The 27,928-nt window shown below is 47.5% G+C and overlaps 1 protein-coding gene across 6 annotated transcripts in view; it reads left to right on the top strand.

The window, feature by feature from the left end:
- MAPK4 (mitogen-activated protein kinase 4) overlaps positions 1-27,928 on the top strand; it is a 184,166-nt gene that overhangs the window by 87,143 nt on the left and 69,095 nt on the right. For 5 of the 6 annotated variants that reach the window (XM_021093269.1, XM_021093266.1, XM_021093274.1 and 2 more), the window contains exon 2: positions 24,445-25,880. In XM_021093269.1, the coding sequence (XP_020948928.1) occupies positions 25,335-25,880 (546 nt within the window). In that variant the 5' untranslated portion in view covers positions 24,445-25,334. The remainder of the gene's footprint in view (positions 1-24,444; positions 25,881-27,928) is intronic. The other variant, XM_021093281.1, reaches the window with a different exon arrangement.

Genomic DNA, 27,928 nt, shown 5'->3' on the forward strand with positions numbered 1-27,928 from the left:
CCCCTTAGAACTTGGCGTTTAAGAAGAGGATGGGAAAGGGAGGGAGGCAGGAACTGCAGAAGTTGGGGTGGTGGGGAAGGGCGTCCAGTGGCTTCGCATGCAAACCTTCATGTAACTCTAGCTTTGGGAATTACTTCCCATCTGCTTGTTAACCTTACCCTGGGGCCTTTCCAGGTGTCCGTGGAGCTGGTGCTCATCCTCCTCAGCATCCCCATTCCTGCCCTGCCCTCAAATTCTGAGCTAAGACCTCTAAGTTTTCAACCTTCAAATAGGTGTTGAAATCCCTCGTCTTCCTTTTTTCTGCTCCTGTTCTGTTTACTTTTATGGGTTTGTATTGATTTAAAGACCTCTTTCCTATCATTTTAATGCCATCTACATGGACAGGGAAATGGATGCCTGCTTGATCCACAACCTAGTACAGCACCTGAGTTGCCTCCCTCTCTGTAGCTGCCTCCCAGCAGGACTTGAGTGTGAGAAGATTTGAGATTTCTGCATTTGAGAGGAGACCTGGCCTAGATAACTTCTCATTTGGGTAGAGGAAGAGGGAAGGGGAGAACAGAATATGATAGTATAAAATAATGTCCACATGAAGTTGCCCTGGTAACTGCCTCCCTCTGTAAATAACACCTGGGAGGTTGAGGGAGCAGGAGAGAGCTGATGTCAGCTGGTCTGGCAGTGGGATTTATGGGGGTGGGAGAAGGGAAGGGAATCACCAGATTGGAATTCCACAGTGGCTAGATTAGCTAGATGGCTGGGGACAGTCACACCTGTCACTGCTATCCAGACCTGTTCAGTCATGCAAGCAAAAGACTCAGGAGTTGTTTAAGCAAGGAGAAAGGGAAGTAATACTTTGGAGGCTGGGTACATTCTCTTTTACCCTTCTGCTCAGAGGGGCTCCTTGACCCTCTCTTCTACTTTTTCTTGGCAGCCCAGGAAATGACCTTCATCGTATCCATTTACCATTCCCCTGAATAGCCAAGGTGATGCCTAAGCTTCAACCAAGATACAGGTTTTCCTTCCGTGGTTAGAGATAAAGCTTAAAATATTGATGCCCTGGGAGAGGGAACTTGGTATCTTAGCCATACAGAAGTATGGATGGCTTGACTCAAATTCTTCTGTGGGTAGTACTTGGGGGTCAGTATGAGTATTTGAAAAGACAGTAAACAGGGCACTGCAGAGGAAGAAAAGGAACAGAAGGTGACTTGGAACCTTCCAGATAGATGTTTCCTCACCATTTTTTCTACATTGGGCTGTTCCCCCATCCTCCCACCCACTCTCCCCTACCACCCCCAAATCCTCTTTTCTAAATTCCCAAGTGGCCATTCTGAGGGGACGTTCAGAGTTGCAGTGGAGAATATGGGATGGGATGAGAATTAGCGGGGGAGGACCATCTAGAGAGGGAAGATGGGGCAGTGGGAGAGAAAGGTGCTCACCGAGGAGATGGGGTGGCTCAGAAAGAGTGGAGAGAGGGATGGTGGAAGGTGAGAGAGCTTTCTGCTGAATATTTAAACCTATGGGATTAAAGAGTAAGATGACTATTGACGTGCTGTCCAAAATGGCCCTAGAATTTGGCAGAGCACTACAAGCTTTTGAAGTGGCCAAAGACTAACTAGTTTGCTGTGTTGTGGCTGGAGGATCAAGGGCTCGTAGGATCTGTGTAAGATCTTGCTGCTGTGTGATTATTAAACACATATATAGTCATTTGATCCTAGCAACGGGAGCTCTAGCTCATTACCTTTCTTGGGCTTTCCTACAAAGAGCCCATTAATCTGATTGCTATCCCTGGTCACAAAAGGAAAGGGAAGCAAGAGAGGAACAGTACCTTGTCAAGACTCATAGCAAGCTAAAGGCAGTTTAGTGGTGTCACTTAGCACACCCTGCTCTACATCTGACTACTGGGACAGTTCTTAGCACTCAGTGTTCTGGGGCATTTAATTCACTCCAGCAGTGTAACCTAATGGCAAGGGCATGGGGTCTAGAGGCAGACTGCTGGGGTTTGAAGCCCTGCTCTGCCACTTCCCAGCTGGATATGCTTGAGCAATTTCCTTGCCAATCTCTGCCTGGGTTTCCCCATTTGTAAGGTTAGGCAATATTGATGAATTCCTAGAAATATCATTGTGAAGTGAAATCAGATGGAGTACATTGGTCCCTGTTATCATTTACCATGAGAAGGGGAATAGTACACCTATAGTGCCTACCTGATGATTATTCCAGCAGCCTTTTATGTGATACTTTTCATACTCTTTCATGGCTATTGCTTTTAATGCTCACAAAACCCTGTGAGATAAGTATAGAAGGCATTAATATTCTATATTTAATAGATGGAATAGATGTGGAAACTGAGGCTCAAAGTCATGTAATCTATGAGTGGCTGAGGTCAGACTTGAACCCTGAGTTCTTCTGTAAGCCAGAGGGTCTCCACTCCTCTGCACCTGATGGTGACCTTCAGGAGATGCAGCCTCCTCCAGGTAGTTTCCAAAAAATCATGTGAAGCTCTTCATACAACTAAGTGGGAGGAGTTCTCTGGTGGCACAGCAGGTTAAGGATCCAGCATTGTCACAGCAGCAGCTCAGGTCACTGCTGTGGCGCAGGTATGATCCCTGGCCCAGGAACTTCCATGTGGCATGGGTGCAGCCCAGAAGAAAAAAAAAGTGGGACATTGCATGGGTCATTCACTCTTGGCTGTTGACCTATATTCTTTGCACCTGGAGCTGGCTGGTCAGAGCATGGGGCCACTGGGAGCATAGGATGGAGCAGGGGGCACCTCAGGAAGCCCCATCCCCATCCAGACCATCTGAGCACAGTCAGGATGGACCTAAGGGCCCTGGGCTTGTGCCAGGACTGTCAAAGGACCTGCACCAGCCACTCTTCCAGGACGTCCAGCTCAGAGTGCTCCCGTCTCTTCCCTCCACCTGCTGGGGAGCCTCAACTCCCTCCTCAAGTCTCAATTTAAAAGTTGCTTCTTCAGGGAATCTGCTGTTTTCCCCCCGAAAGTAATCGTCTACTTGTCACCCCTCCTCATAGCATCCTACACTTCCCCATCACATTGTTAACAATTGAAATCATACGCCCTTGCTATTTGTGCCGGTATTGGTTTCACATCTGCCTCTCTAACCCCAGACTGTAAGTTCGTTGGGGCCGGAACCCTGTCTGCTTGATTTGCCCCGGTTCTGGCCCTGCCCAGAACAAAAAGATGCTCAATCAATATTACATGAGAGTGTTCAGTATTAAAAATACATGCAGATGCTTTGGACAGTGGAAAGTTGCTTTACACGTGGGTTTTCGTCTTAATTTTGTTGCTATCCACGAGGCTACCAAACAATAAAAGAAAAGTCTGCTGCAGCTGAGGCTTCCAGAAGCATCAGGCAAGACAGTTCCTGAGAAGTCTCAGTTATGCAATCTTTCAGCGTGTCTGTTTCTGAAGAAGGGAAGTAGACAAGCGCGCCTGAGGAGGGAGTTTTGGTGAACAGCCTGAATATAGCATCCTGAGTTTGTCACTGGGGTGATCTAAAACCTGGGAGAAGAAAAAAAAAGAAAGGCATGAACACACAAGGGAATGGCATGCAGTCACTCGCTGGGTTTGTTTTTGCTTAGGCTGGTCTGTTTATACCACGTTGATGACACCTGTCCTTCGCTGTGATCCCAAGAGCGAGCAGTTACAAGCAATCTAGCAGCACAACCCCTTCTCCAATCCCAGTTCCTTTCAGTTCCATTCCCTCTGCAACACTCCTACTAAATCTACCACCTGTTTCCACACCTCTGCTCAGCTCCCGCCAGCCCAGACCTCACTGTCACCCACATCTTGGCCACTGTTCCTGGCTGCTACCCCCATGAGATCTATAAGCCCAGCCCAGTCTTTGGTGCTTGCCATTCAACTGCTGCTTCTTCCCTCTGAATACCCTGCTCTTGTCCCAGAAAGCCAGATGCACTTCCATCAGCAGGTCACCCCTCCAGTGGATGCCCCTATATGAATCACTTCTCCCAAATACCTCTTCCAAACATTTTTCACTCTCCAGTCCCTAAGCTCCATTCCCACCCAGCTCTATTTGCTCATCAGCTTTTTATTGAGCACCTACTCTATGCCAGGAACTGTATGAGGTTGGGGATATAAGGATGAAACTGCTACTGTGCTTTTGCTCTTGGGATTCCCAGTAGTGAGAAGAAAGACCTCATGAGATTACTGCTGTAGTTGTAGGTGTTGTGCTTTGTGACCCTGGAGAAGGGGAAGTTTACCCTGTGGATGGCAGGGTGACATCTGAGTACAGCATGGGTAGCATTGCACCGGAGACCCAAAAAGGACAGTGTCATCAAAATACATTTGTGCATGTGCTGGGAACATGGTGAGTCAGGGGCGATTGCCCCAGTTGTGTGGCTGTAGAGTGGGGTGCAGTTTAGGGAGTGGTTGGCCATGAGGTGGGAAGATGGATCAGGTATGATGTGGGGGCTGGGTGAGGAGCCTGGGCTTTAATCTCTGGGCAGTGGGGAGCTCTTAAAAATCTTTTGTGAAACAGGAGAACGAAATGATCAGATGTGTTTTAGAGATAATTGGAAGCAGAAAAGAGGATGGATAGGAGAGGAGGCAGGAAGGTGGTGGAGAGGGCATTTGGGGGCTGCCAGGAGGGACTTCATGCATTCACTCACTTGTTCACTCACTGGTTCGCTCATTCTAAAGTTCACAGAGGGATGCCACAGATGCACAGTGCTCTCAGCTGCAGGGAAGCAAATGTGAATAGTTCTGGCACCCTGCTTGTACAGAGGGTGCAAAAGCTGGAGGTGGTAGGATGCAGAACCTGCACGTGTTGGGGTATCCAGGACCTAAACTAAGGCAGAGCGGCTGAAGAAAAGGGAACAGATGTCATGTGATTCCCATACCACCGTAACCCTGTCGCTTTGGTCACAGCCATGACCAGCTTCCCCTGGGAGGCAATCCCATAGGATACCTCAGCAGGGAGCAGCAAGAGAAAGAGTGAGTCCATGTTTGTAGGACACCCTGAACCAGATACAGGGGTCAAAGGTCTCTAAGATATTTCTTGGCCTATGTCCAAGTAACATTTTCTGACCAGTCAGAAGAAATCAGAGCCAGTTGTTGCTCCTCAGAGCCTGGTGAGCATAATGTGGGAGCTGGCACTCCATCCCTTACTGCATTTGCATCAAAGAAAGACAAAAGTTGACCCATAGGTTAAAGAGATGACTCTCAATATCACTGTTTGGTTTGCTTTTTCCTTTATTTCAAAAGGAAAACTTGCCTTACAAAACTGAACAAAGGAATGGATCTTGGATCCCAAGACCCAGTGGATCTTGGGTCCTCTTGCAGGACCGCTTGCTCCATGCTGATGAGACCCGTACTTCTCTCCAAGCTTACTAAAGCTTTGTGAGCACAGACGCTGTGCCCCAAGTCTCTGCCTGCCCACACCTGGTATCCTGATTTGCACTGTTGATGGCTGAAACATCCTGAACTAAAAACAATTTACATTGTTGCTTGAAAAAAGAAAATGATTATGTCATTGGTAATACAAAGCCTTACTCTAAAAGCAACCTTCAGAGTTCCTGCTGTGGCTCAGTGCATTAAGAAACCATCTACAGGAGTTCCCGTCATGGCGCAGTGGTTAACGAATCCGACTAGGAACCATGAGGTTGCGGGTTCGGTCCCTGCCCTTGCTCAGTGGGTTAATGATCCGGCGTTGCCGTGAGCTGTGGTGTAGGTCGCAGACAAGGCTCAGATCCTGCGTTGCTGTGGCTTTGGCGTAGGCCGGCGGCTACAGCTCCGATTAGATCCCTAGCCTGGGAACCTCCATATGCTGCGGGAGCAGCCCAAGAAATAGCAAAAAAAGACAAAAAAAAAAAAAAAGAAAAGAAACCATCTACAGTGGCTTGGTTTGCTGTCCAGGCAGAGGTTCGATATCCAGTGCAGTGCAGTGGGTTAAAGGATCCAGCATTGCTGCACCTGTGGCATGGGTCGCAGCTGTGGGCTCAGATTCAGTCCCTGACCCAGAAACTCCCATATGTTGCAAGTGAGGCCATAAAAAAAAAAAATGATAATAAAATAAAAGCTTCATCCCACCTAGAGGCTTCTTCCTACCACCGTCAATCAGCAGGAGAGTCGGTGCTCTGTATCTGTGGGTTCCGTATCTGCAGATTGCACCAATCACAAGTCAAAAATATTTGGAAAAGATTCCAGAAAGTTCTAGAAAGTAAAGCATGAATTTGGCATGCTTCAGCAACTATATTAACACAGCATTTATATTGTATTGGATAGTATACATACTCTAGAGGTGATTTAAAGTGTACAGGAACGTGTATGTAGATTATATGCAAATACTGTGCCATGTTATATGAGTATCCTCCAATATGGGTATCCACGGGGGCTCCTGGAACCAATCTCCAGGGATACTGGGGATAACTGTCATCTCTTTCTGCCTACTCCAAATGAGAGGTGACCAGTGCTGGAGGAGGCAGCTCCTTCCAGCCATCCCTTCTTACTAGCCAGCCTTTACCTCTTCCTTCATGTTCTAGAAAGCAGCTCCCATGGTGCAGTCCCAGTCAACAGCCTTTGCTACTCCTTTGAGTCCCAATTTGTCCCACAGCATTGATAGTTATTAAGGGCAATGTCTTCCCAGTAGCCTTCCTCCCAAATGGGTGGCTCGGAGGCTGGATCTATCTTTAAGCCTGGGAGTGACTGAGCCCTCGCACCCTGCCCTGGCAGCCCCTTGCCCATAGCCACTCGCTTCCCTCTTGTTCCTGGTACACGAGAACTCCAGCATATGAGGACACAGAGAGCCTGGTTTGTGCTGGTTTTTCAGAACTCATTAAATCCTGAGGTTCACTTATCTGGAGCCCATAGAGAAAGGGAGAGGCAAAGGAAAGCTTCCCTGCGTCACTCTCCCGGCCAGGCACTCACATGGCATTGGCCGGGGTACTAGCCTGATCCAGGTTTCCAGCTAATGACACTGTGCAGGTAAAATCCAGTTCCTGCCCCAGGACTCCCTGTACCTGGGAGAGCTATGGAGGGCTGCCGGCACCATTATGTTTGTCACCATCCCCTCCCCCCGCCCCCACCCCCATCCAGGGCAGCCTGCTCCCAGAGAGGGGAGAGGATTCAGGCTTGGAAGGTTGACAGCTGCTGCCACATAGTCCATATGTGACCTTTTTTCTCCCTGATACAGAACACTTACTTAGTTCTTTGAGGAGGTAAATCTTCTCCTTTCCAGCCAGCCAGTCCTTGACAAGCACGGCTCTTGGCCAACTGATCAGGACCTTCTTCCTCATTAATGGAGGGAGTCCTGGTGACCCACAAGGTCGTGCCAGGACCCGAGAAATGCTTGAAAGGGCCTGCTCCAAAAAATGGCAGCATGGGAACTCTGCAAAGCCTGGTCCTGCCTCTCTGAGTGACCTTGCAAGAATCATTTGCCTTTTCTGGGTCTCAGTCTCCTCATCTGGCCGAGGAGGGAGCCACTGGTATGAACTAGGACCCGTTCTAGCTCTGATCTGACACCCCAAGGCCAGAATGGTCACTTTTTTTCCAAATGAAATCAACACCAGCTAAGAACACACATGCCAGCTGGCAGAAAATCCAGTGTCACCATCTGGACTCCTGTCCTTTGCCTCATTTATGTAAGTGCCCTGGGATGGGGGAGGGGCAGGTTCAAGGATCCACTGCCCACCTCTCTGCTTTCTCTTGCTCTGTCCCTTCCATTGCTTTCTTTCCCAAACTTCCTCCCCTCCCCTCCCAGGCAGTGGAGCCATCTGTCTTCTCCTCCAGGGAGCTCAAAATATGAAGGCTGGTCACTTCCTTCTCCCCACCTTCCACGTCCAGTAGAGATGGACAGCCTCCCACGGGGCCCTGACCATCAAACGTAAGAGGTTTATATGCACGTGGAATCTCTCACAGGTGTGCGGGGAGTCATTGCTCCCAAGAGATTGGTGACCCTCCCTGGCTTCTCTCCTGCTGGAGGAAGAGTAAAATGAAGGAGCCAGTGCATGTTTGCTCTTCAGTGGGTCAGGTTCCTACAATGTGATCTCTCTGGTATGGGGTTCTAACTCTTGGGGTCTGATCACCTTTCAGTGAAGGAGGTGCTCACAAGGAGAGCAGAAGGTAGGGCAGTAGAGACAAGAATTCAGCAAGTGAGAGCAAATGGCATCACCATGATGGACTTGGGTAACCACTTGGTGGGTGTCTTTGTCTGCTCAGGCTGCTGTAACAAAATACAGTAGACCGAGTGGCTTATAAATAGCTGAAATTTCTTTCTGTCTGCCTGTCTGTCTTTTTAAGGCCACACCTGCAGAAATGGCGGTTCCCAGGCCAGGGGTCGAATCGAAGCTGTAGCTGCTGGCCTATGCCACAGCCACAGCAAGAGGGATCTGAGCCGCATCTGTGACCTACACCACAGCTCACAGCAATTCCAGATCCTTAACTCACTGAGCAAGCTCAGGGATTGAAACTGTGTCCTCATGGATACCAGTCGGATTCATTTCCTCTGAGCCACAATGGGAACTCCTAAAATTTATTTCTTAAGGTCTGGAGGTTGGGAAGTCTAAGATCAGGGTGTCAGCAAGGTCAGCTTCTGGGGAGAGCCACCTTCTGGCTTGTGATGGCTGACTCTTCACTGTATCCTTACCTGGTGGAAGGAGAACGAGGGAGCTCTCTGGGGTCCCTTTATCATTCGTGAGGACTCTATCCTCATAACCTGATCACCTCCCGAAGGCCCCACTTCCCAATACCCTCACATTGGGGGTAAGGATTGCAGAATATGAGTTGTGAGGGGGATACAAACATGCATTCCATTGCAGTGATTCATTGTAAATTCATTCCAAAATACTCCCTCCTGGGCTGGATGTGTCAGTATATTCTAGGTTATGCAAGAAGACAAGGATAATTTAGCCTCAAGTTTGCCCATCCTGCCTTCTGCCCCCCCGCCACGCGAAATGACCCAAAAACGCATGTGCAGTGGCTAATGCATGTGCAATGGTTAATGGGCCAATACCCGCTTCTTCCCACACAGAGGCCACTCACTCTAAGTGTGAAGGGATGAGAAAGGCCAGCGCTGCTAACCCTCTTGAACCCACCTGGTATCACTGTAGAAGTTGCTGATTTTAGTATAATTGGGTTGTGGTCATGACTTACCTCCAATTTGTGTGTTATACTTTTGGAAGTATATTCACATCACCACTTTGTTCTGATCCCCATGAGGAAGTGTGTTTGGCAGGGGGCGGGTAATGTGGTTATTCCCACTTCACAGATTTGAAGCTCCCTGCTGGAGAGCTCCCAGGCAGTAGTAGGACTCGAACCCAAGCCTCCTGGCTCCCAGCCTGTGACTTTCCTCCTCATCTCCTCCATAGCTCTGAGTGGCCCAGGAATTGTTGCTGTCACCTGAGCTGTCAGAACACTTCTTCCGCACTTGTGAACAGAGAGATGCAATTGCCAGGAGAGGGAATATTTTTTTCCTGCTTTATGAACAATTTATTTGTACCTCTGAGCACAACCCCTGTAAATGATTAGCCTCCATGGGAATAATAATGGGTAGTGTCTGACATAGTCACAGGATAATGGGCCAGGTGACTGGGTGAGAAGCAGGCCAGTGACAGGAAGTCAAGAACTCTATGAAATTTATTAAAGGGACGGCACTGCATGCAGGATTTGAGTCAGAAAAAAAAAAATTGTGAAATTCTCACATCTCGTCAGCCTCTCTTATAAGGAGGAAGGAAGTGAGTATCATAAATTTTAATTTGTGATGATGGCTCTGGCGTGTGGAGCTCCTCAGAAGGCATTTGTTCTGCCCAAATATTAATGCTTGTCGAGTAGGTTAGGAATTAGACACTGGTGTTAGAATGATGCCCATGAAGGGGTCCCTGCCCTCACCAAGCTTACAGTCAAATGTTGAGGACAAGTAAATCTGAAACAAAAAAGGAGAAAGTAACATGAGAGGGTGTGGCAGGGACACAGCATGATGGATAAGCTAGTCTCAGGAGGAAAGAGAACATCAGGGAAGGTTTCTTGGATGAAGGAACATTTAAACTTAGACCCAGAGTGCCCGTTGTGGCCCAGTGGGTTAAGAACCTGACATAGTGTTCCTGAGGATGTGGCTTTGATCCCTGGCCCTGCTCAGTGGGTTAAAGATCTCGCGTTGCCATGGGTTATGTTGTAGGTCACAGACATGGCTCAGATCTGGCATTGCCATGGCTGTGGCATAGGCCAGCAGCTATAGCTGAAATTCAACCCCTAGCCCGGGAAGTTCTATATGCTTCAAGTGCAGCCCTAAAAAAACAAACAAACAAACAAAAACAAAGACAAGACTTAGACCCAAAAGATGAGTGAGAACCAGTCAGAGGGAGAGGAGAAGGAACAGCAAGTGTGGAGGCCCAGAGGCAAGAGAGAGGATAACATGTCAATGGGCCTAAAAAGATGTTTTGTTTTTGTGTTTTTGTCTTTTTTTTAGGGCCACATCTGAAGCATATGGAGGTTCCCAGGCTAGGGGTTAAATTGGAGTTGCAGCTGCCGGCCTACACCACAGCCACAACAACAGAGGATCTGAGCCGTGTCTGTCAACCACACCACAGCTCCCGGCAACACCAGATCCTTAACCCACTAAGTGAGGCCAGAGATCAAATCCGCAACTTCATGAATACTAGTTAGGTTTGTTAGTGTGAGCCACAATGGGAACTCCATAAAGACATTTTGAATGGCTGGTGAGTAGAGTCAAAGAAACTCCGAGATCAGAGGCTGAGACGTTTAGAAGGGATGCCAGTTTCCAAGATGGCTTGAAGGAGGAAGGCAAATGCCTCTTTTCCAAGGAACTAGGGAAACTAGAAGAACAAAAGAGCCCACAAATGTGAGAGGGATGGGGGTAGGACTCTCCATGACAGGAGCCCCCACGGGCATTGACGGAGTGCAGTGGAGTTGTAAGCAAGCCTGGGTTAGGAAAGTGGGCTTTACCCCATTCCAGTGTGTGATCTTAACTCTTAGCTGTCAAAACGGAAGAGGAAGAAACTGGTACCTACTGTGCACAAGTCATTGGTGCCATGTTGCTCACGTCGGGAAATAGTCATGCCTTCCTTGCAGTGTGCTGTGAAAATTCAAACATTGTTGAACGTGTGTGACTGTGCGCAAAACATAGTAGGTCCTCAATAAATGCTGGCTGAGCTGGATGGTGTGCCTGGGGAACACAGCAGGGGCTTGGTCCCAAGAACAAGGCAAGAGCTGGGTTGTAGCAATGGGAGCAGGAGGTCAGAGAAAGCCATGGCCGTCCACGCAGGTAGGCTCTCCCCTGAGAGCCAGCTGTGGACCATTGGCAGGGTTCTTGGGGTACTGATGGAGAAGAGTTTTCATCTTTCTAGCTCATCAGAAAAGAAAGAGTGGTCATTGATTGTTAGCATCTGCAGAATGGGTTGAGAATGGTACGTATGACACGTATTTTCCATTTCCAACCTGTAGCGAGATAACTTAATGCCGTATCCTTTAGCTACAAACTGGGGGATCTTTCAGCATCTCTGCCATGGCCTGACCCTGTGGCCAGGGAGCCAGTGGTCTCCTGGATGAGCCCCAAAGTTTGGCGGGAATCATCAGATTTGAACACTTAACTCTGCCAAGGAACACAATGGCTCATGAAATCTGGGCTCAAGAGTAACCTCCAATTTCAAGAAGGCATAGTGGCCGGAGGGCACTGCACAATGGATGCTAAAGCCAGTGTGGGAGAAAGGAAAGATGCCAACTCTGTTTTATGAGAAGCATGGACCCTGGCTGGGAATTTCTGCCCTATGGAATACAGTCCAAACAAAGCGAGCTCCAAATGGGCTCACGTTCTTTTAGCCACTGCTGTCATAACTGTCCTGATTTAGGTTTTGAAAGAGGCCAACATCTTTTGTGATCCCAGGCTTCCTTCCTTAAAAAAAAAGAAAAGAAAAGAAAAATGAGAAGTTTCTCTTTGCATCTTACAAAGGTCAAATGTAGGTGTTGTCTCAGATCAGAAGGATTTAAATGCTGGCACACACACACGCCCTCACACACTTGTGATCTCAAAGTCAGACTCCCAGCCTCCAGCCTGAGCAGGTGCAGCCCTGCAGCCACTGCTGTTCCTGTGGGGACCAGCACCCACAACCTACACATGGGAGCCCAGGCTGTGCGCCCCCAACACTATGCTGGGTGGGCCTGGAATGCCAATGAGGCCGCCAGAATTTCTCTCCATGCTATTTCAGTATTGTTGCAAGGCTTGAAAAGTCTTTGTGCTCTCTGGCTTGTTATGTTACATAATTTTCGAGAGAAAAAGGCAAAGCAAAGACTGGAGCGAAGGCTCCCCAAGTTTGCTTTTGGGGGCCTCCCAGAGTCTGATGTTCCCTCAGCTCATTTTTCCTCCTGAGTCCTCTGTAGCTATCCCCCACCCAGCCCCCCCAAGGGAGATGAAGACAAAACAGCTTCCCCTCCTGGAGACCTCACTGGCACGTTCTCCAGGAAAACTGTATAAGGGAAACGAGCCGGAGCTGTGGCCTCACTACCTCCCAGGGACATTCAGGCATCTGTACATCTCAAGGAGGATGCTCGCTGGGGCCTGGCCTGGGGATCAGTGCCCTCGGTGCTCCCTGCTAGAGACATAGATATTTTAAACCAAGCAGTGCGATGGGCCTGGGTTGGTTGCCATCCTGCCTGCCAACTGGTGTTTAAAGATTTATTGCAGAACCTTGGCTGGAGGGGTCCTGGGGGTGAGAGGGGCACAGGGCAGGGGACATGGCAGGTGACACCCTTGGAGCAGCCATCAGCCTGTGCACCTGGGTTTCCACAAAGAGAAAGGGGCTTCCAGGCTCGGGCATCTTACTGCCCGTGAATTCCTGCAGTCTGTTCTGCTGGGTGGAGGAGGCGGCCCTTCAAGAGCTAAAAGACCAGAAAGGCTTGTTTCTCCTGATTCCTGGGAGCCCCACTGCTGTCACTGAGGGCAAAACCCAGTGGAGTTTCAGTGCTAAAAATCAGAGGTAACACTCCGATCACTGCACTGAGACCAGAAGTCCCTTGATTGGTAAGGCAACGCCTTCTGGTCACCTCTCTTCTGGGGCCAGTGGAGCATCCTTGCTTGAAGCCCTACCTTTATTCCCCCACTCACCTTGGAGGGATTCCAAAAGCCCATCTGGGCCTCAGAGGCACATTTTTTTTATTTGTCTTTCTATTTCAGTTATACTTTGTCATAACCATAATCTTAGTGCAAACGTGTAGCCATTCCTGTGTTGACGGGTATTTATTTCTGGAATCCTTACTGCATGCTAGACACAGAACTCACCCCTGGGGTTACATCATCGAAATAAAAAGAGGTAAGTTCCCCCTTCCCCCATCAGCTGCCACAGCTTCCCAAGGTTCAGTCTGGCTCTCGAATCTGATGGGTCTAAGCCAGCTAAGACCCAGAACCCTCTGCCCAAATGGTCTCAGGCCACGTTTGCCTCTTTTCCTTCTTGGAAATGTCCAGAACTGAGGTCTCCAGGTCCCTCTTCTCTGTTAGTTACCTACTGCTTGTAACAGGCACCTCCAGAGTTAGTGGCTTAAACAGCATTTGCTGTCAGAATTTCTGTGGGTCAGGAACCTGGGTATGGCTGCATGCCTGTGGCACAAGGTCTCTTGTGAGACATCACTGGGGCCATGGCCAGGGCTGTGGTCCTCTCAAGGCTCATCTTGGGGATGATCTACTTCCTGGCTCACTCATTCAGTGGCCAGTGGGCCTCAGGGTCTCCCCTCAGGGGCACCTCATGACATGGCCCCGGCCTCCCTGAGAGCTGTCACCTGGGATGGAAGCCACAGTCTTCTTATATCCCGATCTCAGAAGTGACACCCCATTTCTCCTGCCATATTCTGTTCCTTAGAAGTGAGTCCTGGAGTTCCCTTGTGGCACAATGGGTTAAGGATATGATGTTGTCTCTGCAGTGGCTTGGGTCACTGCTGTGGTGCAGGTTCAATCCCTGGCCTGGGAACTTCCACAAGTGCTAATGCGGCCAAAAAAGAAGTGAGTCTGTTAAGTCCACACACTCTTAGGGGAGGGGATCCACACAGGGATTGAAGCCAGGAGGTGGAGACCATGGGTAGCCCTCTTCAAAGGAGGCTTTCCTGACTACTCGGCCCAGCTACATCTGCAGCAGAATACTCTTGCACCGTTTCTGTAATTGTTCTATGGTTCCTCTCCCCCTATGGGAACATAATAAGCTCCTTGAGGTCAGGAACCATATGTTTCACGTCTTTTTATTTCCCACTTAGACCAACCGTGTACCTAGCAGGTTACTATCAGGTGGACAATTACAGCTTCAGGTTAAAAGAGAAAGAGTACAAATGTCTTGAACAAAAATAGAGCTTAACCATCTCACATGGCTAAAAAGCTGGAGGTGGGCATTTCCAGGCTTGGCTCAGCTACTCAGCAATGCCTGCAAGGCCCGGCACACATCTGCCAACTCCAGTGTGCTGGCTTTGTCCCCAAGCTCGTCCCCATGTGGTCTGAAGATGGCTACTGTGGCACCAATACCACCTCCTCCCACACTGCATCTAAAGACAAGGCGTAGGGGAAGGAAATTTTTCTCATGAGTTCGCTCCAGTGGACTTTCCTTTAAGGCTTATTACCCAGAACTGGATCATGTGACCACCTTTAATCATCTGGTTGCCAAAGGGGAGTTGGATTAGCTTGATGAACCTAGCTTCATGGCCCTCAGCAGGGGGAGGGTGTCGGGGAGGTCCTTGTCCTCTAGGATTCTGGCAACTTGTGAGGCTGTCACAGGAACCAGGGGGTGCTGTTGTCATTTAGCGGATTTTTAAAAAATATGTAGTACAAGGACACTCAGCATTTATGAGAGTAAATAATTGAATTCTAAAGGAATTAAGAATCAAGGAAAGAACAAAACCTTTTGGTAACTCTATTACAGGCCAGCTAGGTGGCAGGACATGGCAGAGTTGGGGTCAGTTTCTCCAGGAGATTGTGTATGTTCTCAATTGGCACGCCAGGATTCAGGCAAGCTTCCTTAGGTGGCCAAATCTTATGGACCTACTTCTGCCCTCTGCTGATTTTGCCTGTGTCCTTTCACCATAACAAACAGCAATGATGAATATAAATCTTCAGTGAGCCCTGGGGCCATTGTTGCTAAACTTTCAGCAATACTGTACTGTAGAGCTCCACCAAACAAATAACTGTTCTGTGCAGTGGCCAATACTGTCTCTGCTGTAAACTGCTGCTTTGGACCAGTGGTTCTTAACTGGGAGTGATTCTGTGCCTCTTCCACTATTGATAGTTTTCAAAGTTTAGAGACATTTTTTTTCCAGGCAAGCAAAGTCTTTTTTAATTACTCAATGAATTTATTACATTTACAGTCATACAATGATCATCACAATCCAGCTTTATAGGATTTCCATCCCACACCCCCAGTGCATCCCCCCATCCCCCAAACTGTCTCCTTTGGAAACCATAGTTTTTCTGTTCTGCAAAGAAGTTCATTATGTCCTTTTTTCAGATTCCACACGTCAGTGAAAGCATTTGATGTTGGTGTCTCATTGTCTGACTTCACTTAGCATGATAATTTCTAGGTCCATCCATGTTGCTAAAAATGCCCATATTTTGTTCCTTTTAATGGCTGAGTAATATTCCATTGTGGATATGTACGACCTCTTCTTGATCCACTCCTCTGTCGATGCACATTTAGGTTGTTTCCATGTCTTGGCTATTGAAAATAGTGCTGCTTTGAACAGTGGAGTACATGTATCTTTTCGAGTCATGGTTTTTTCTGGATAGATGCCCAGGAGTGGGATTGCTGGATCAAATGGTAATTCTATTTTTAGTTTTCTGAGGAATCTCCATACTGTTTTGCACCAAATTACATTCCCACCAACAGTGTAATAAGGTTCCTTTTTCTCCACACCCTCTCCAGCACTTATTGTTTGTAGACTTTTTGATGATGGCCATTCTGGCTGGTGTAAGGTGATACCTCATAGTGGTTTTGATGTGCATTTCTCTAATAATGAGTGATGTTGAACATCTTTTCATGTGTTTTTTTTTGGCCATTCTTCTTTGACAAAATCATCTGTTTAGATCTTCTGCCCATTTTTTGATAGAGTTGTTTGTTTTTTTGGTATTGAGCGGTAGGTGTTTATAAATTTTGGAGATTAATCCCTTGTCAGTTGATTCATTTGCAAAGATTTTCTCCCATTCTGTGGGTTGTCTCTTCATTTTGTTTAGGGTTTCCTTTGCTGTGCAGAAACTTTTAAGTTTAATTAAGTCCTTTTTTTTGTTTGTTTTGTTTTTGTTTTTACTGTCATTACTCTTAAGAGGTGGATCTGAGAAGATGTTGCTGTTGTTTATGTCAGAGAGTGTTTGGCCTCTGTTTTCCTCTAAGAGTTTTATAGTATCTGGTCTTATATCTAGGCTTTTAATCCACTTGGAGTTTATTTTTGTGTATGGTGTTAGGGAGTGTTCTAATTTCATCCTTTTACATGTGGCTGTCCAGTTTTTCCAGCACCACTTATTGAACTGGCTGTCTTTTCTCCATTGGATATTCTTGCCTCCTTTTTCATAGGTTAGTTGGCTGTAGGTGCCTGGGTTTAATTCTGGACTTTCTATCCTGTTCCACTGATCTATATTTCTGTTGTTGTGCCAGTACCATGTGGTTTTGATGATTGTTGCTTTGTAGTATAGTCTGAAGTCAGGGAGCCTGATTCCTCCATCTGCATTTTTCTTTTTCAGGATGTCTTTGGCTATTCTGGGTCTTTTGTGCTTCCAAAAAAACTTTAAAGTATTTTGTTCAAGTTCTGTGAAAAATGTGATTGGTAATTTGATAGGGATTGCATTGAATCTGTAGATTGCCTTGGATAGTATAGTCATTTTGATAATATTGACTCTTCCAATCCAAGAGCAAGGTATACGTCTTTCCATCTATTTGTGCCATCCTTGATTTCTTTCATCAGTGTCTTATAATTTTCAGAGTGTCTTATAATTTGTCTCTTTAGGTAGGTTTACTCCTAGGTATTTTATTCTTTTGGATGCGATGGTAAATGGGATTGCTTCCTAATTTCTCTTTCTGCTCTTTCATTGTTAGTATGTAGAAATGCAGTCAATTTCTGTATATTAATTTTGTATCCTGTGACTTTGCCAAATTCATGGATGAGCTCTAACAGTTTTCTGGTAGAGTCTTTAGGATTCTCTAGGTATAGTATCATGTCATCTGCAAATAGTGATAGTTTTACTTCTTCCTTTCCAATTTGGATTCCTTTTATTTCTTTTACTTCTCTGATTGCTGCAGCTAGGACTTCCAAAACTATGTTGAAGAGTAGTGGTGAGAGCAGACATCCTTGTCTTATTCCTGATCTCAACAGGAATTCTTTCAGCTTTTCACCATTGAAGATGATGTTAGCTCTAGGTTTGTCATATGTGGCCTTTATTATGTTGAGGTAGGTTCCCTCTATGCCCACTTTCTGAAGGGTTTTTTTTTTTATCAGAAATGGGTGTTGGATTTTGTCAAAGGCTTTTTCTGTGTCTATTGAAAGGATCATATGGTTTTTATTCTTCAGTTTGTTAATGTGGTGCATCACACTGATTGATTTGCAGATATTGAAGAACACTTGCATCCCTGGGATAAATCCCACTTGATCATGATGTACAATCCTTTTAATGTATTGTTGGATTCAGTTTGCTAGTATTTTGTTGAGGATTTTTGCATCTATGTTCATCAGTGAAATTGGCCTGTAATTTTCTTTCTTTTTTTTTTGTGTGTGTGGTTTTGGAAGGCAGCTATGCTCACCACTATACCACCAAAGCACTTTCTCTGGTTTTGGTATCAGGGTGGCCTCATAGAATGAGTATGGAAGTGTTCCTTCCTCTGCAATTTTTCAGAACAGTTTCAGAAGTATAGGTGTTAGCTCTTCTCTAAATGTTTGATAGACTTTGCCTGTGAAGCCATCTGTTCCTGGACTTTTGTTTGTTGGAAGTTTTTAAATCACAGTTTAAATTTCATTACTTGTGATTGGTCTGTTCATCTTTTCTATTTCATCAAGCAAAGTCTTTATTACAGGAAAGCAAACAGTTCCCAGGACAGCTGGTAGGGGGAAGAAGAGTCTTCCTCTCTATTGTCCTACAGGGGTTTGGTTGTCACAACCGTGGCAGAGCTACTGGCATCTTGTGGGTGGAGGCCAGAGATGCTGTGAAACATTCTACAGGGCACAGGACAGCCCTGCAGCCAAGAATGACCTGGCTCAAAACTTCAATGCTGTGCAGGTTGATAAGCCATGGTTTAGACCCATAAGGTAACCATGAGTCATCCCTGAGTTGGGCTCAGCTGCTCAATGGCTCTTCCCGACCTGATTTCTCTTCCTTGAGAGAAAAAGGGGAATGGTTCCTGGGCAGGTGGCCAGTGTCAGCTCCAGGACCAGCTGGGAGGATGCTCAGCTCGGCTCTACTCTGGGATGGCCTGGCCCTGCAGCCAGGGGCTCCAGCATCTGAAGTTTAACATTAGAAAAGAGGTCAAGAACTATATAGAAGGCAGGATTATTATTGTTTCACTTAGTGGAGGTTTCAGTTTTTTGGTTGTATTGGTTTTTGTTTTTGGCTTTTTAGGGCCAAACCCACAGCATATGGAATCTCCCAAGTGAGGGGTCGAATTGGAGCAGTAGTGCTGGCCACAGCCACAGCCACACCAGATCCAAGCCGCATCTGTGACCTACAAAATAGCTCATGGCAATGCCAGGTCTTTAACCCTCTGAGTGAGGTCAGGGATTGAACTCACGTCTTCCTGGATACCAGTCAGGTTCGTTACCACTGAGCCACGACAGGAACTCCCTGGTTGTTTTAGGGTTTTTTTGGTTTGTTTAGTTTGGATTGGTTTGGTTTTTCTCACCTCTAAATCTCATTTTAATGTTTTCTTTCTTAAATTATCTCTCCACCAAGCGAGCTAGTTCACCATGGCCTCCACACTGGAGCTGAGCACAGGCTGAAAAGGTGGCTGCCTTGTGTTTTAATTGGGGAAGATTCATCCCTCACTGGGCTGGGATGTCACACTGGGCCTAGGTGGTTCTTGGTGGGAATCCCTTACTTGGGCTCAGCTAGTGTGTGATGATGATGAGAAGTATGGGCTTCAGAGTCAGACAGATCTGTGTTTATATGCCAGATTCATCACCGGCTAGTGGTGTGACTTTGGGTGAGTTATTTCCCTCTGGGGGCATCATGGGAGAATGATCCACATCATGGGGTTTTTGTGAGACCCAGCTAATCTGTCCCTTGGTTGAGAATGAACCCTCCATAAGTGTAGTTACCCCGTCTTTTTTTTTTTTTTTTTTTTTTTTCCTTTTCTTTTCACGGCCACATCTGTGGCATATAGAAGTTCCAGGCTAAGGGTCAAATCAGAACTGCAGCTGAGGTCTGAGCCACAGCCATGGCAGTACTGGATCTGAGCTACATGTGCTTCCTATGCTTTAGCTTGCAGCCATGCTGGATCCTTAATCCACTGAGTAAGGCCAGGGATCCAACCTGCATCCTCACAGAGACATCAGGTCCTTAATCCACTGAGCCACAATGGGAATTCCTACCTCATCTGCATCATGTCATCTTCACCACATTCCCAGAAGCCTCTGCTAGTGCATGTGGGATCTGGGAGCAAGGCATAGGGACAGCACCACAGAAAGGCAGAGCAGGAAGGCAGAAAGCTGACTCCTGAGGGCATGAAACCTACAGATGAGCTGGGCTAAGCTTTGGTGGGATCATGAGCCCAGGGCAGCTCCCCAGGAGGGCAGGCCCAGGATAGTGCCACTGGGAGGGGGCCCCCCAGGGAAGTGAGTCCTGCAGGAGGAGACGGTGCAAGAACGGCTGGAAAGGGGCCTGGTTACCGCACACTTCAGTGCCTCCTTGGGAACCAGCTAGAGAGTGTTGCTACACAGTCTAAACCCGGGGTCGTCAGCTCACCCCCAGCCAAATCCAGCCCCCCACCTATTTTTTGTAGATAAAGATCTATGGAAATGCAGCTGTGCCCCTCCTTTGGGTATTATTTGTAGCTGCTCTTGTGTGTTGAATGGTTGCAACAGAGACTATATGTCCTACAAAGCCTAAGATAATTATTCTCTGGCTCTTTATAGGAAAAACTTGCTAGTCTTTGGTCTAGGGCACTTCATAGTGATTAGGATCACCACGAAACTTCGAGTCAGACAGACTTGACCATGATATGATTAGTAACACCTGGAATGGTGCAGTGTGCAGCCTGTTTGGCTGTAAACATCAGCCCTGCGGGGGAAGGTTTTCCTGCCAGTTTTCGGGTGCTCAGGAGAGGGAAGAAAGCAGTGCCTGGGTAATGTCAGCACCTCGCTGGAGGCCACAGTTCCTGCTGAAAGCCGCCAGCATGAGGTTTGGGAGGATCAAAGCAGGCAGAGGAGGTGAGTCTAAATTTAGACTTTCCAAAGCTGCCTTGTAAACCAGAGCCCCAGGAATCCCAGAAAGGGACAATTGGCAGAGAGCATCTCATCGCTGATTTGCCTCCACATATTAAAAGACTGGATGTGTCAATTGACTGGCCTCAAATAAGAGATGGATGGAAGGTCAGTGAGAAATGAGTAGGCTCCATTGCTAGTTTTCTGGGGTAAGATTTCTAATTCTGTGGGGTTCTTGTTTATTTGTTTTTGTTTTATTTTGGCCATGCCTGCAGCATGCAGAAGTTCCTGGGCCAGGGATCAAACCTGAACCAGAGCAGTGACCACACCAGATCCTTAACTCACTGAGCCTAGGGAACTCCCTCCACTCCTATATTTTATTATAATGTTCAGCATGGAGTCGTGGGAGCCTTACTGCCCTTGGAAGAGTTATATGCGCTCTTTTCACTTGTGTGTCATTTGAGCACAGCTGAATTCATGACCTTCGCATATCTCATGCAAGTTCCCTGGTTTAAAATCACACCTGTGATTCAGAGCCACTCTGAGCCATCACCTCCAAGTAGAGAATGACTGTACTCTGCCCTGATAAGTCACATCACACCAAGAGCTGCCATCCTCAATCCTCTGCCCAGGTGGGCAGTTCGATATGTCAGGTATGCCCCTCTCTAGGGCCAAGAGGCCCACGGCCCTGGGTCTGCCATGTAAGAAATGAACCACTAATCTGAGACTTCTTAGGTAATAGGTATTTCATGATCAGTCCACCCATGGAGAAAGGCAAAGGGTTTATGTAGAAATTATAGAGGAATGATAGGGAAAACTTTAGAAAATGAAGAAGTATGAGAAGAGATGAGTAACTGTCAACTCAAGTGGGAAAAGAGAAATGGTGAGTGGAAGTCTGTCTGGTTCATGTTGAAATACAGAAAGAGGCAGCATCTGGAGTTCCTGCTGTAGCTCAGCAGATTAAGAACCCGACTAGTATCCCTGGACTCACTCAGTGGGTTCAGGATCCGGCATTGCCACAAGCTGTAGTGTAGGTGGTGGAGGTGGCTCAGATCTGGTGTTGCTATGACTGTAGTGTAGGCCGGCAGCTTCAGCTCCAATTCGACCCCTAGCCTGGGAACTTCCGTATGCCGAAGGTGAGGCCCTAAAAAGAAAAAATAAAAATAAAAGAGGCAGAATCTAAGTAGAAAATGACACTGAAGTTCAGAAATACTGATTTGTCTGAGTGGTCAGGGCTCGTTATGTGAAGAGCCTTGTTGGGTTGAATGTATTGCACTGAAGCAGTGATGAGAGGTAGAGGGGGTTGACTGTCTGGGGAAAGTGGACATTGCAGTTTTGTAGACATAACAGGTGGGCCTCAGGTAACTCCAAGCCCTGGTTTCATTCTAAGCACCACTTTGTATCCTGGGCTTGAGAAGCTTAAAGTCTAGTTGAGAGATGGACATGTCTAAAAAGTTAAGTAACAGCCCAGATTAGTATATGGTCAATGTCAAATATATCAGAAGAGGGAGGAATGTCACTGAGGACCCTTCCGAGGGGAAGTAAGACTTCATCTGGATTCAGAATGATGGGCAGGATTTCAACAGCAAGTGGGAAGGAAGCAGAACATGTCAGGATCTGGGAAGATGGAAGCAAAGAAGCAAGACAGGAATTCAGAGAGTATATTTAGGGCCATGAGAACAGTGGAGTGGCTAGAATTGGGTCTTCCCAAAGGATTGAGGTAACTGCCGACAGTGTTTTGGGCAGGCCACTGAGACACACACACACACACACACACAGCGCACAGTCCCTCCCCCAGTGAGAGAAAGAAGAGTTTTTAAAATAAGTAGAGCTCCTCTTAATTATCCACAGATTATCTGCATTGCAGCTCATCTGGAACAAATCCTGCCTTCAACTTGTGGGCGATTTCATCTCCCTGCTTAGGTGCTCATCCCCCCTCTCTGTTTACAGCCCATGGGAGCTAGAAAGGGGAGAAGGCTTCAGCATCTCCCCTCATCAAGCAAAATATATAGTTGCCTCTGTTTGCCGTGCCCTTGGGAACCAAGCCAGGCATATGGGTATAAAGTGAAAGGAGGAGTTCCAGTTGTGGCACAGCAGAAACAAATCCAACTGGTGTCCAGGAGAATGCAGGTTTGATCCCTGGCCTCACTCAGTGAGTCAGAGATCTGGCATTGGCATGGGCTGTGGTGTAGGCTGACAGCTGTAGCTCTAGCCTGGGAACATCCATAAGCCATGGGTATGGCTCTAAAAAAAGCAAATATAAATAAATAGATAAATAAACAAATTATTTTTAAAAAGTGAAAGGCACTCCAATTTAGTTATCTCTGACGTGATTTGGGCATCAGGAGTGGGTGGAGGGATGGTATGGGTCTCCAGGGGGCTCTTTTTTTTCCCTGACTTAGGTGTCCAGGTGGACTTCCCCAGCCCAGGCCATATACTAGAAATTGTTAGAATGAATGGTATTCTTTCATCAATTCATCAAATGTTTATTGACCTTGTCTATGTTAGAAGCACTGAGCTAGTGTTCTCTGAGCCTCAGTACCCTTATCTGCAAAGTGAGAACTCAGACAAGAACCGTAGTTTCTCAGTGGATATGCTGGCATTTGGGTGGGTTGGGGGGTGTCAGTTATTCACTGGAAATGCTCTGCAGGATGGTTAGCAACTCTGGCCCTACAGACTGTTAAAGGTCTGTAGTGATTCCTTATCAGAGCAGCCAAGGAGGGCAGGACCACCCCAATTAAGGACCACTGTTTGCTATGATTGCTTTTCAGTCTGAAATTTTGATTATTTTGTAACTGAGCCCAATAAAAACATGCAGAGAAGAATTGCTGAAGGTTGATGAAACATCAGAACAGTAGGTACCTCTTATTCCAATGTAAGGGAATTTCCATCAATAGCAACAGCAGGTAACATCTGTTACTACGTTCCAGACTCTTGCTAAATTCTGTTCACTAGAAGTCTTTAGAGAGCACACGATTATTTACTATTTCAGATCATCTGTGTCCCCTAACTTGCCCCCTTAGTTTTAGAGCATGGATTTGACTGCTGTTTTGCTTCATTTATCATTCCAGAGTTCAGATGTGAAAGTATCCCTACAGGGGGCCGTACAGAATGATGAAAATTAAGAAGCAGTCTTGGCAAATTCACTCTTTTGCACAGGATATAGTGTTTGTTCTCTGTGTGTCTGTGAACTTAATAAACTTAAAAAGTCTGGCACTCTCTTAGAAGCTATGATATTACCTTTTCTTAGGAGTTCTGAATTTACAGGGCTTAGTCGTTTTTTTGTTTTTGTTTTTTTCTCCCCACTTAGTTCTGATGCCTGTAATTTAAGTCAGCAGCCATCAGGGGGCGGTTAGGCTACAATTTGACCTATTGCTTTGAAGAGCTAGATCCCCATCATCAAAAACAATACAGTTTATCATGCTAGTCCTACTGTCACACCAAGAAGTCTGTGTCCTTGTTTGCTTCACAGAGAGTCCCTTTTCCAGGGTGGCAATAAAATTTCCTTGTAATGCAGTATGTATGCTTATGCTACCTCCATGGAAAGCAAGAGATACAAAGTAATTAAATCTCAGTGCCTGGCAAATTCTCTCAAAATCTTCAAAGATGTTTGCAGAAGTAGGAAGAAAGGGGGTCTGAGTATAAAAACAAAATTACTGATCCTCTATTTTCTGTCTGCAATGCGTTACTTTTTACTCTCACGCTCCTTAGTGAGTTCTGATGTGTGTATTTAGAGAGCACTTTTTACTCTCACGCTCCTTAGTGAGTTCTGATGTGTGTATTTAGAGAGCATAAGGGATGATTTTTGCAAAGGGCAGAGAGGTTGCCACCCACAGTTTCTGCATGTTAACCTTTGGGGAGCAAGCTTTTACATAAAAGGCATGTCAGTCCATCTTCTCTCTCTTCCAGGGGCACGCTGCACACAGCAGGAGGGTGGCTGGGCGGTGCAAAGCCTGGAATCCCCTGAGCAAGCAGTGTTTCAGCTGGCTGGACAGATCAAATAACACTTGGGCTGGTTAACAAAAGACATGCACAAGTGGGAAGGTGTTGGAAGCCGAAGTGTGGAAATTTACCCAACATTGTTTCTTTGGCAGGATAGGAGACTCTGCCTGAAAGATGCCGAGTTCCTGCAGGCTTTCTGGGTCCAGCAGAACACAGTGTCATTCAAGGTGGCATGAATGAGGGTGTGACGGAGAATGCTGCCCACTTCTGAAGCCTCTGGAGGATCCTGGCAGGCCAGCTGAGCTGCCCTCAGGTTTGGGCCTTGAGGTGTAACTGGGTGTAGAGCTCATGAAAGGTGCTTGGATTTCTCCAGTTTTCTTCACCATCACTCAACAAACTGGTTTGGGTTTCAGAATCTAAGAGGAACTGGTAGAAAGGAGAGCTGGCGGAGGTAGAAAGAAATCCCTGGAAGCCTCTACAATCCATTGTTGGAATCTCTTCATATTGCTCCAGACCCAGAGGGCAGCCCCCTAGCTGACAGAGGCTGCCATACAGCTAGCTTCGGACCACCGAAAGTAGAGGAACACAGCTCAGCAGCAGCTCTGCATTTCAGCCAGAAGGAACCTCTGTTAACAAAGGATTTTAAGGGGAGAGTTGCTGCGTCTTTACTATGTGGCCCATCATGACAGGAAACTTTATGTTCACATAGTGAATAAAACTGGTTTTTTCCTTCCAAGATGCTATATTTGAAAGAATCATGAGCCATTCTAAGCTTCCAAGAAGGCTCAGGAATTGGTGGACAGCCTTCCCAGTGCAGGTTAAGGAAACAGTCTGAGCCTCCAACTTGTACAGCTCAGCAAGTATGGACTTATGCCACTCTTGTCTCCAGAGAGCTGGTGGCAGTGACATCACTAGAAAAAAAAGCATCCCTCAGCCTTGGGACTTGACAGAATGAGGTGTGCTGGAGAAGCCACTAGCTGGGACTTGGCCTTTTCTGACTGCCCTTTCATCCCACGGGCAGCCCCTGACCACTAAGCCAACAATGGCTGAAAAGGGTGACTGCATCGCCAGTGTCTATGGTTATGACCTTGGTGGGCGTTTCATTGACTTGCAACCCCTGGGCTTTGGCGTCAATGGGCTGGTACTGTCCGCCGTGGACAGCAGGGCCCGCCGGAAGGTGGCTGTGAAGAAGATCACCCTGAGTGACACCCGCAGCATGAAGCACGCGCTCCGGGAGATCAAGATCATCCGGCGCCTAGACCATGACAACATCGTGAAGGTGTACGAGGTGCTGGGGCCCAAGGGCACCGACCTGCAGGGTGAACTGTTCAAGTTCAGCGTGGCCTACATCGTCCAGGAGTACATGGAGACTGACCTGGCACGCCTGCTGGAGCAGGGCACCCTGACAGAGGAGCACGCCAAGCTGTTCATGTACCAGCTGCTCCGAGGGCTCAAGTACATCCACTCCGCCAACGTGCTGCACAGGGACCTGAAGCCCGCCAACATCTTCATCAGCACGGAAGACCTCGTGCTCAAGATCGGGGATTTTGGGTTGGCAAGGATCGTTGATCAGCATTACTCACACAAGGTACGTCTGGCTGGGTTGCTGATGCAGGTGGTCAATGGAATCCTCAAGAATGTTCAGGGTATCCCTAACTCCAGTGGAACTGGAGGACCAGGGTATGTGCTTGGGGAAGCTGGAGGGCCCAAGAAAGATCACTGGCCTGAAAAGCTGTTGGGGGAGAAGGGAGTTCTGGTGCTTAGTCTTGCCTCTGCCATGGCTGTGACCAATAACTCAAGGCTCTACAAGAGGGGGGTGGATTAATGGATCCAGCACTAAACTCTGTGCCTTCATAATCGTGTGGTTGGTGAACTTGCCTCTAGCATCCTTTTCTCTCTGCTGTCCACCTAACCACCTCCTCTCCCTGCTCCCTGCACAGGAGCCCCAGGGAGCCTTCCCACCACTTGAGTTCATCTCGCCTCCTCTTCCCATCAAAGCTGCCCAGCTCTGTTTTCCATTCATTCTGTCTGTGGATAGAGGCACCACTGGCTAATCTGATGAACTAATTCTGGGTGTACACTATCCAGCTAATGGCTCAGCTCTCCCAGGTCCCATGATGCCCCACCCACCACTGTGTGATGCTAAAGCCCTGGGTGTCTGGATGGTGCTGAGACCCCTCCACCCTCACACCATGGTGGGTGGCTCAATGCTCCAGCAGCTGCAGAGATCAGGGCTGACACAGCCACACTGGTCAAGACACTGACACTCATTCTGAGACCTCTTCTTACCTAATCCACTATACCCTTCAGGAGCTGGGAGTCCTCTGAAATTCTATTCCCCTTCTCCCAGCTCCTTCCACTTCAGGGGATCCTCTGAGCACCTCAGGCAGGCACCCCCTCCACAGAGCTTTGGCTTCCCTGTGATTTCCAGTCTCTGGCCCAAACATTTATATGATGAGTTTTTTTTCTAGAATGAATCCAGTCCTCAGGAAGGAGGCACACCATAAACTGTTGCCAGCTGAGGGGCTGGGGTATGTCCAGAAAGGGGAGGATAGCTCTGACCTTGCATATGCTTCAGCTTTCTTTCTGAGGCCTCATACCTCTGCTCTCCCCTGCCATCCTGTGTTCCTGCAGCCAGAAGGTCGCAGACACTGAGAAAGGTGCTGACCTGCCTAGGGCAGATTCGGCAGGAAGGTGTCTGGGGAATGGGGATGGGGGCAGGGCTCCATGTCCCACCCTCACCGGCTAGAACTTGGGCTCCAGCCCAGATTTCAGACCCGGAATCAGCCCAGCTGGCTCCAGCTCCTCGGTACTGCCTTAGCCATGAGCTTGCCCTCTATGCCCCCTCCTGCTGCCAGGCCATCTGTCAAAACTGACAGACGATTCTCTGCAAAGTAATGTCCATGGTCAAAAAAAAAAAAAAAAATGATAAAAGAAAAGAAGAAATGCCCTTCTGTCTTCCTGACTCCTCATGCTCTTTCTCTTTCTTCTAAGGAACAATGACTCCAAACAATTGAACCAAAGGTTATAACCCAAAACTGTTCTTATTTGGTAAAAGGACCAGAGAATCCATGACATTTGTATTTCCAGGATGCACAAAACCGCCTTCTGAAGTGGAATAAACCAGTTCATGTGGGAATAACAATAGGACTGTCCTTGAAGGAAGGGTCTGGTGAAGTGAAGTATTGAAGGGAACGTGCTCAGAACAGCCTGCGGCTGGTCTTCGGGAAACTCAGGGAAGCTGATTGTTGGGGCAAAGATTGGCTGTGGCAGCAATTCTTAGGAGGTGTGTGAGGTGAGGAGGTGATGCTGTGTGAGGAGGCAGAGGCCTGGGCTCCCTTCTGACGGTGCTGCCTGGGACATGGACAGTCGCCCTCCGAGAGCCAAGCCTCGTTTCTCCATCCTTGACAAAATGGAACATGAGGAGTTCTCATCGTGGTGCAGTGGAAATGAATCTGACTAGGAATCATGAGGATACAGGTTCGATCCCTGGCATCACTCAGCGGGTCAAGGATCTGGCATTGCCGTGAGCTGTGGTATAGGTCACAGAAGCAGCTCGGATCTGGTGTGTCTGTGGCTGGGGCTGTAGCTGGCAGCTACAACAACTCCGATTAGAACCCTAGCCTGGGACTCTCC

This window comes from Sus scrofa, chromosome 1 (assembly GCF_000003025.6).
Source record: "Sus scrofa isolate TJ Tabasco breed Duroc chromosome 1, Sscrofa11.1, whole genome shotgun sequence".
Lineage (NCBI taxonomy): Eukaryota > Metazoa > Chordata > Mammalia > Artiodactyla > Suidae > Sus > Sus scrofa.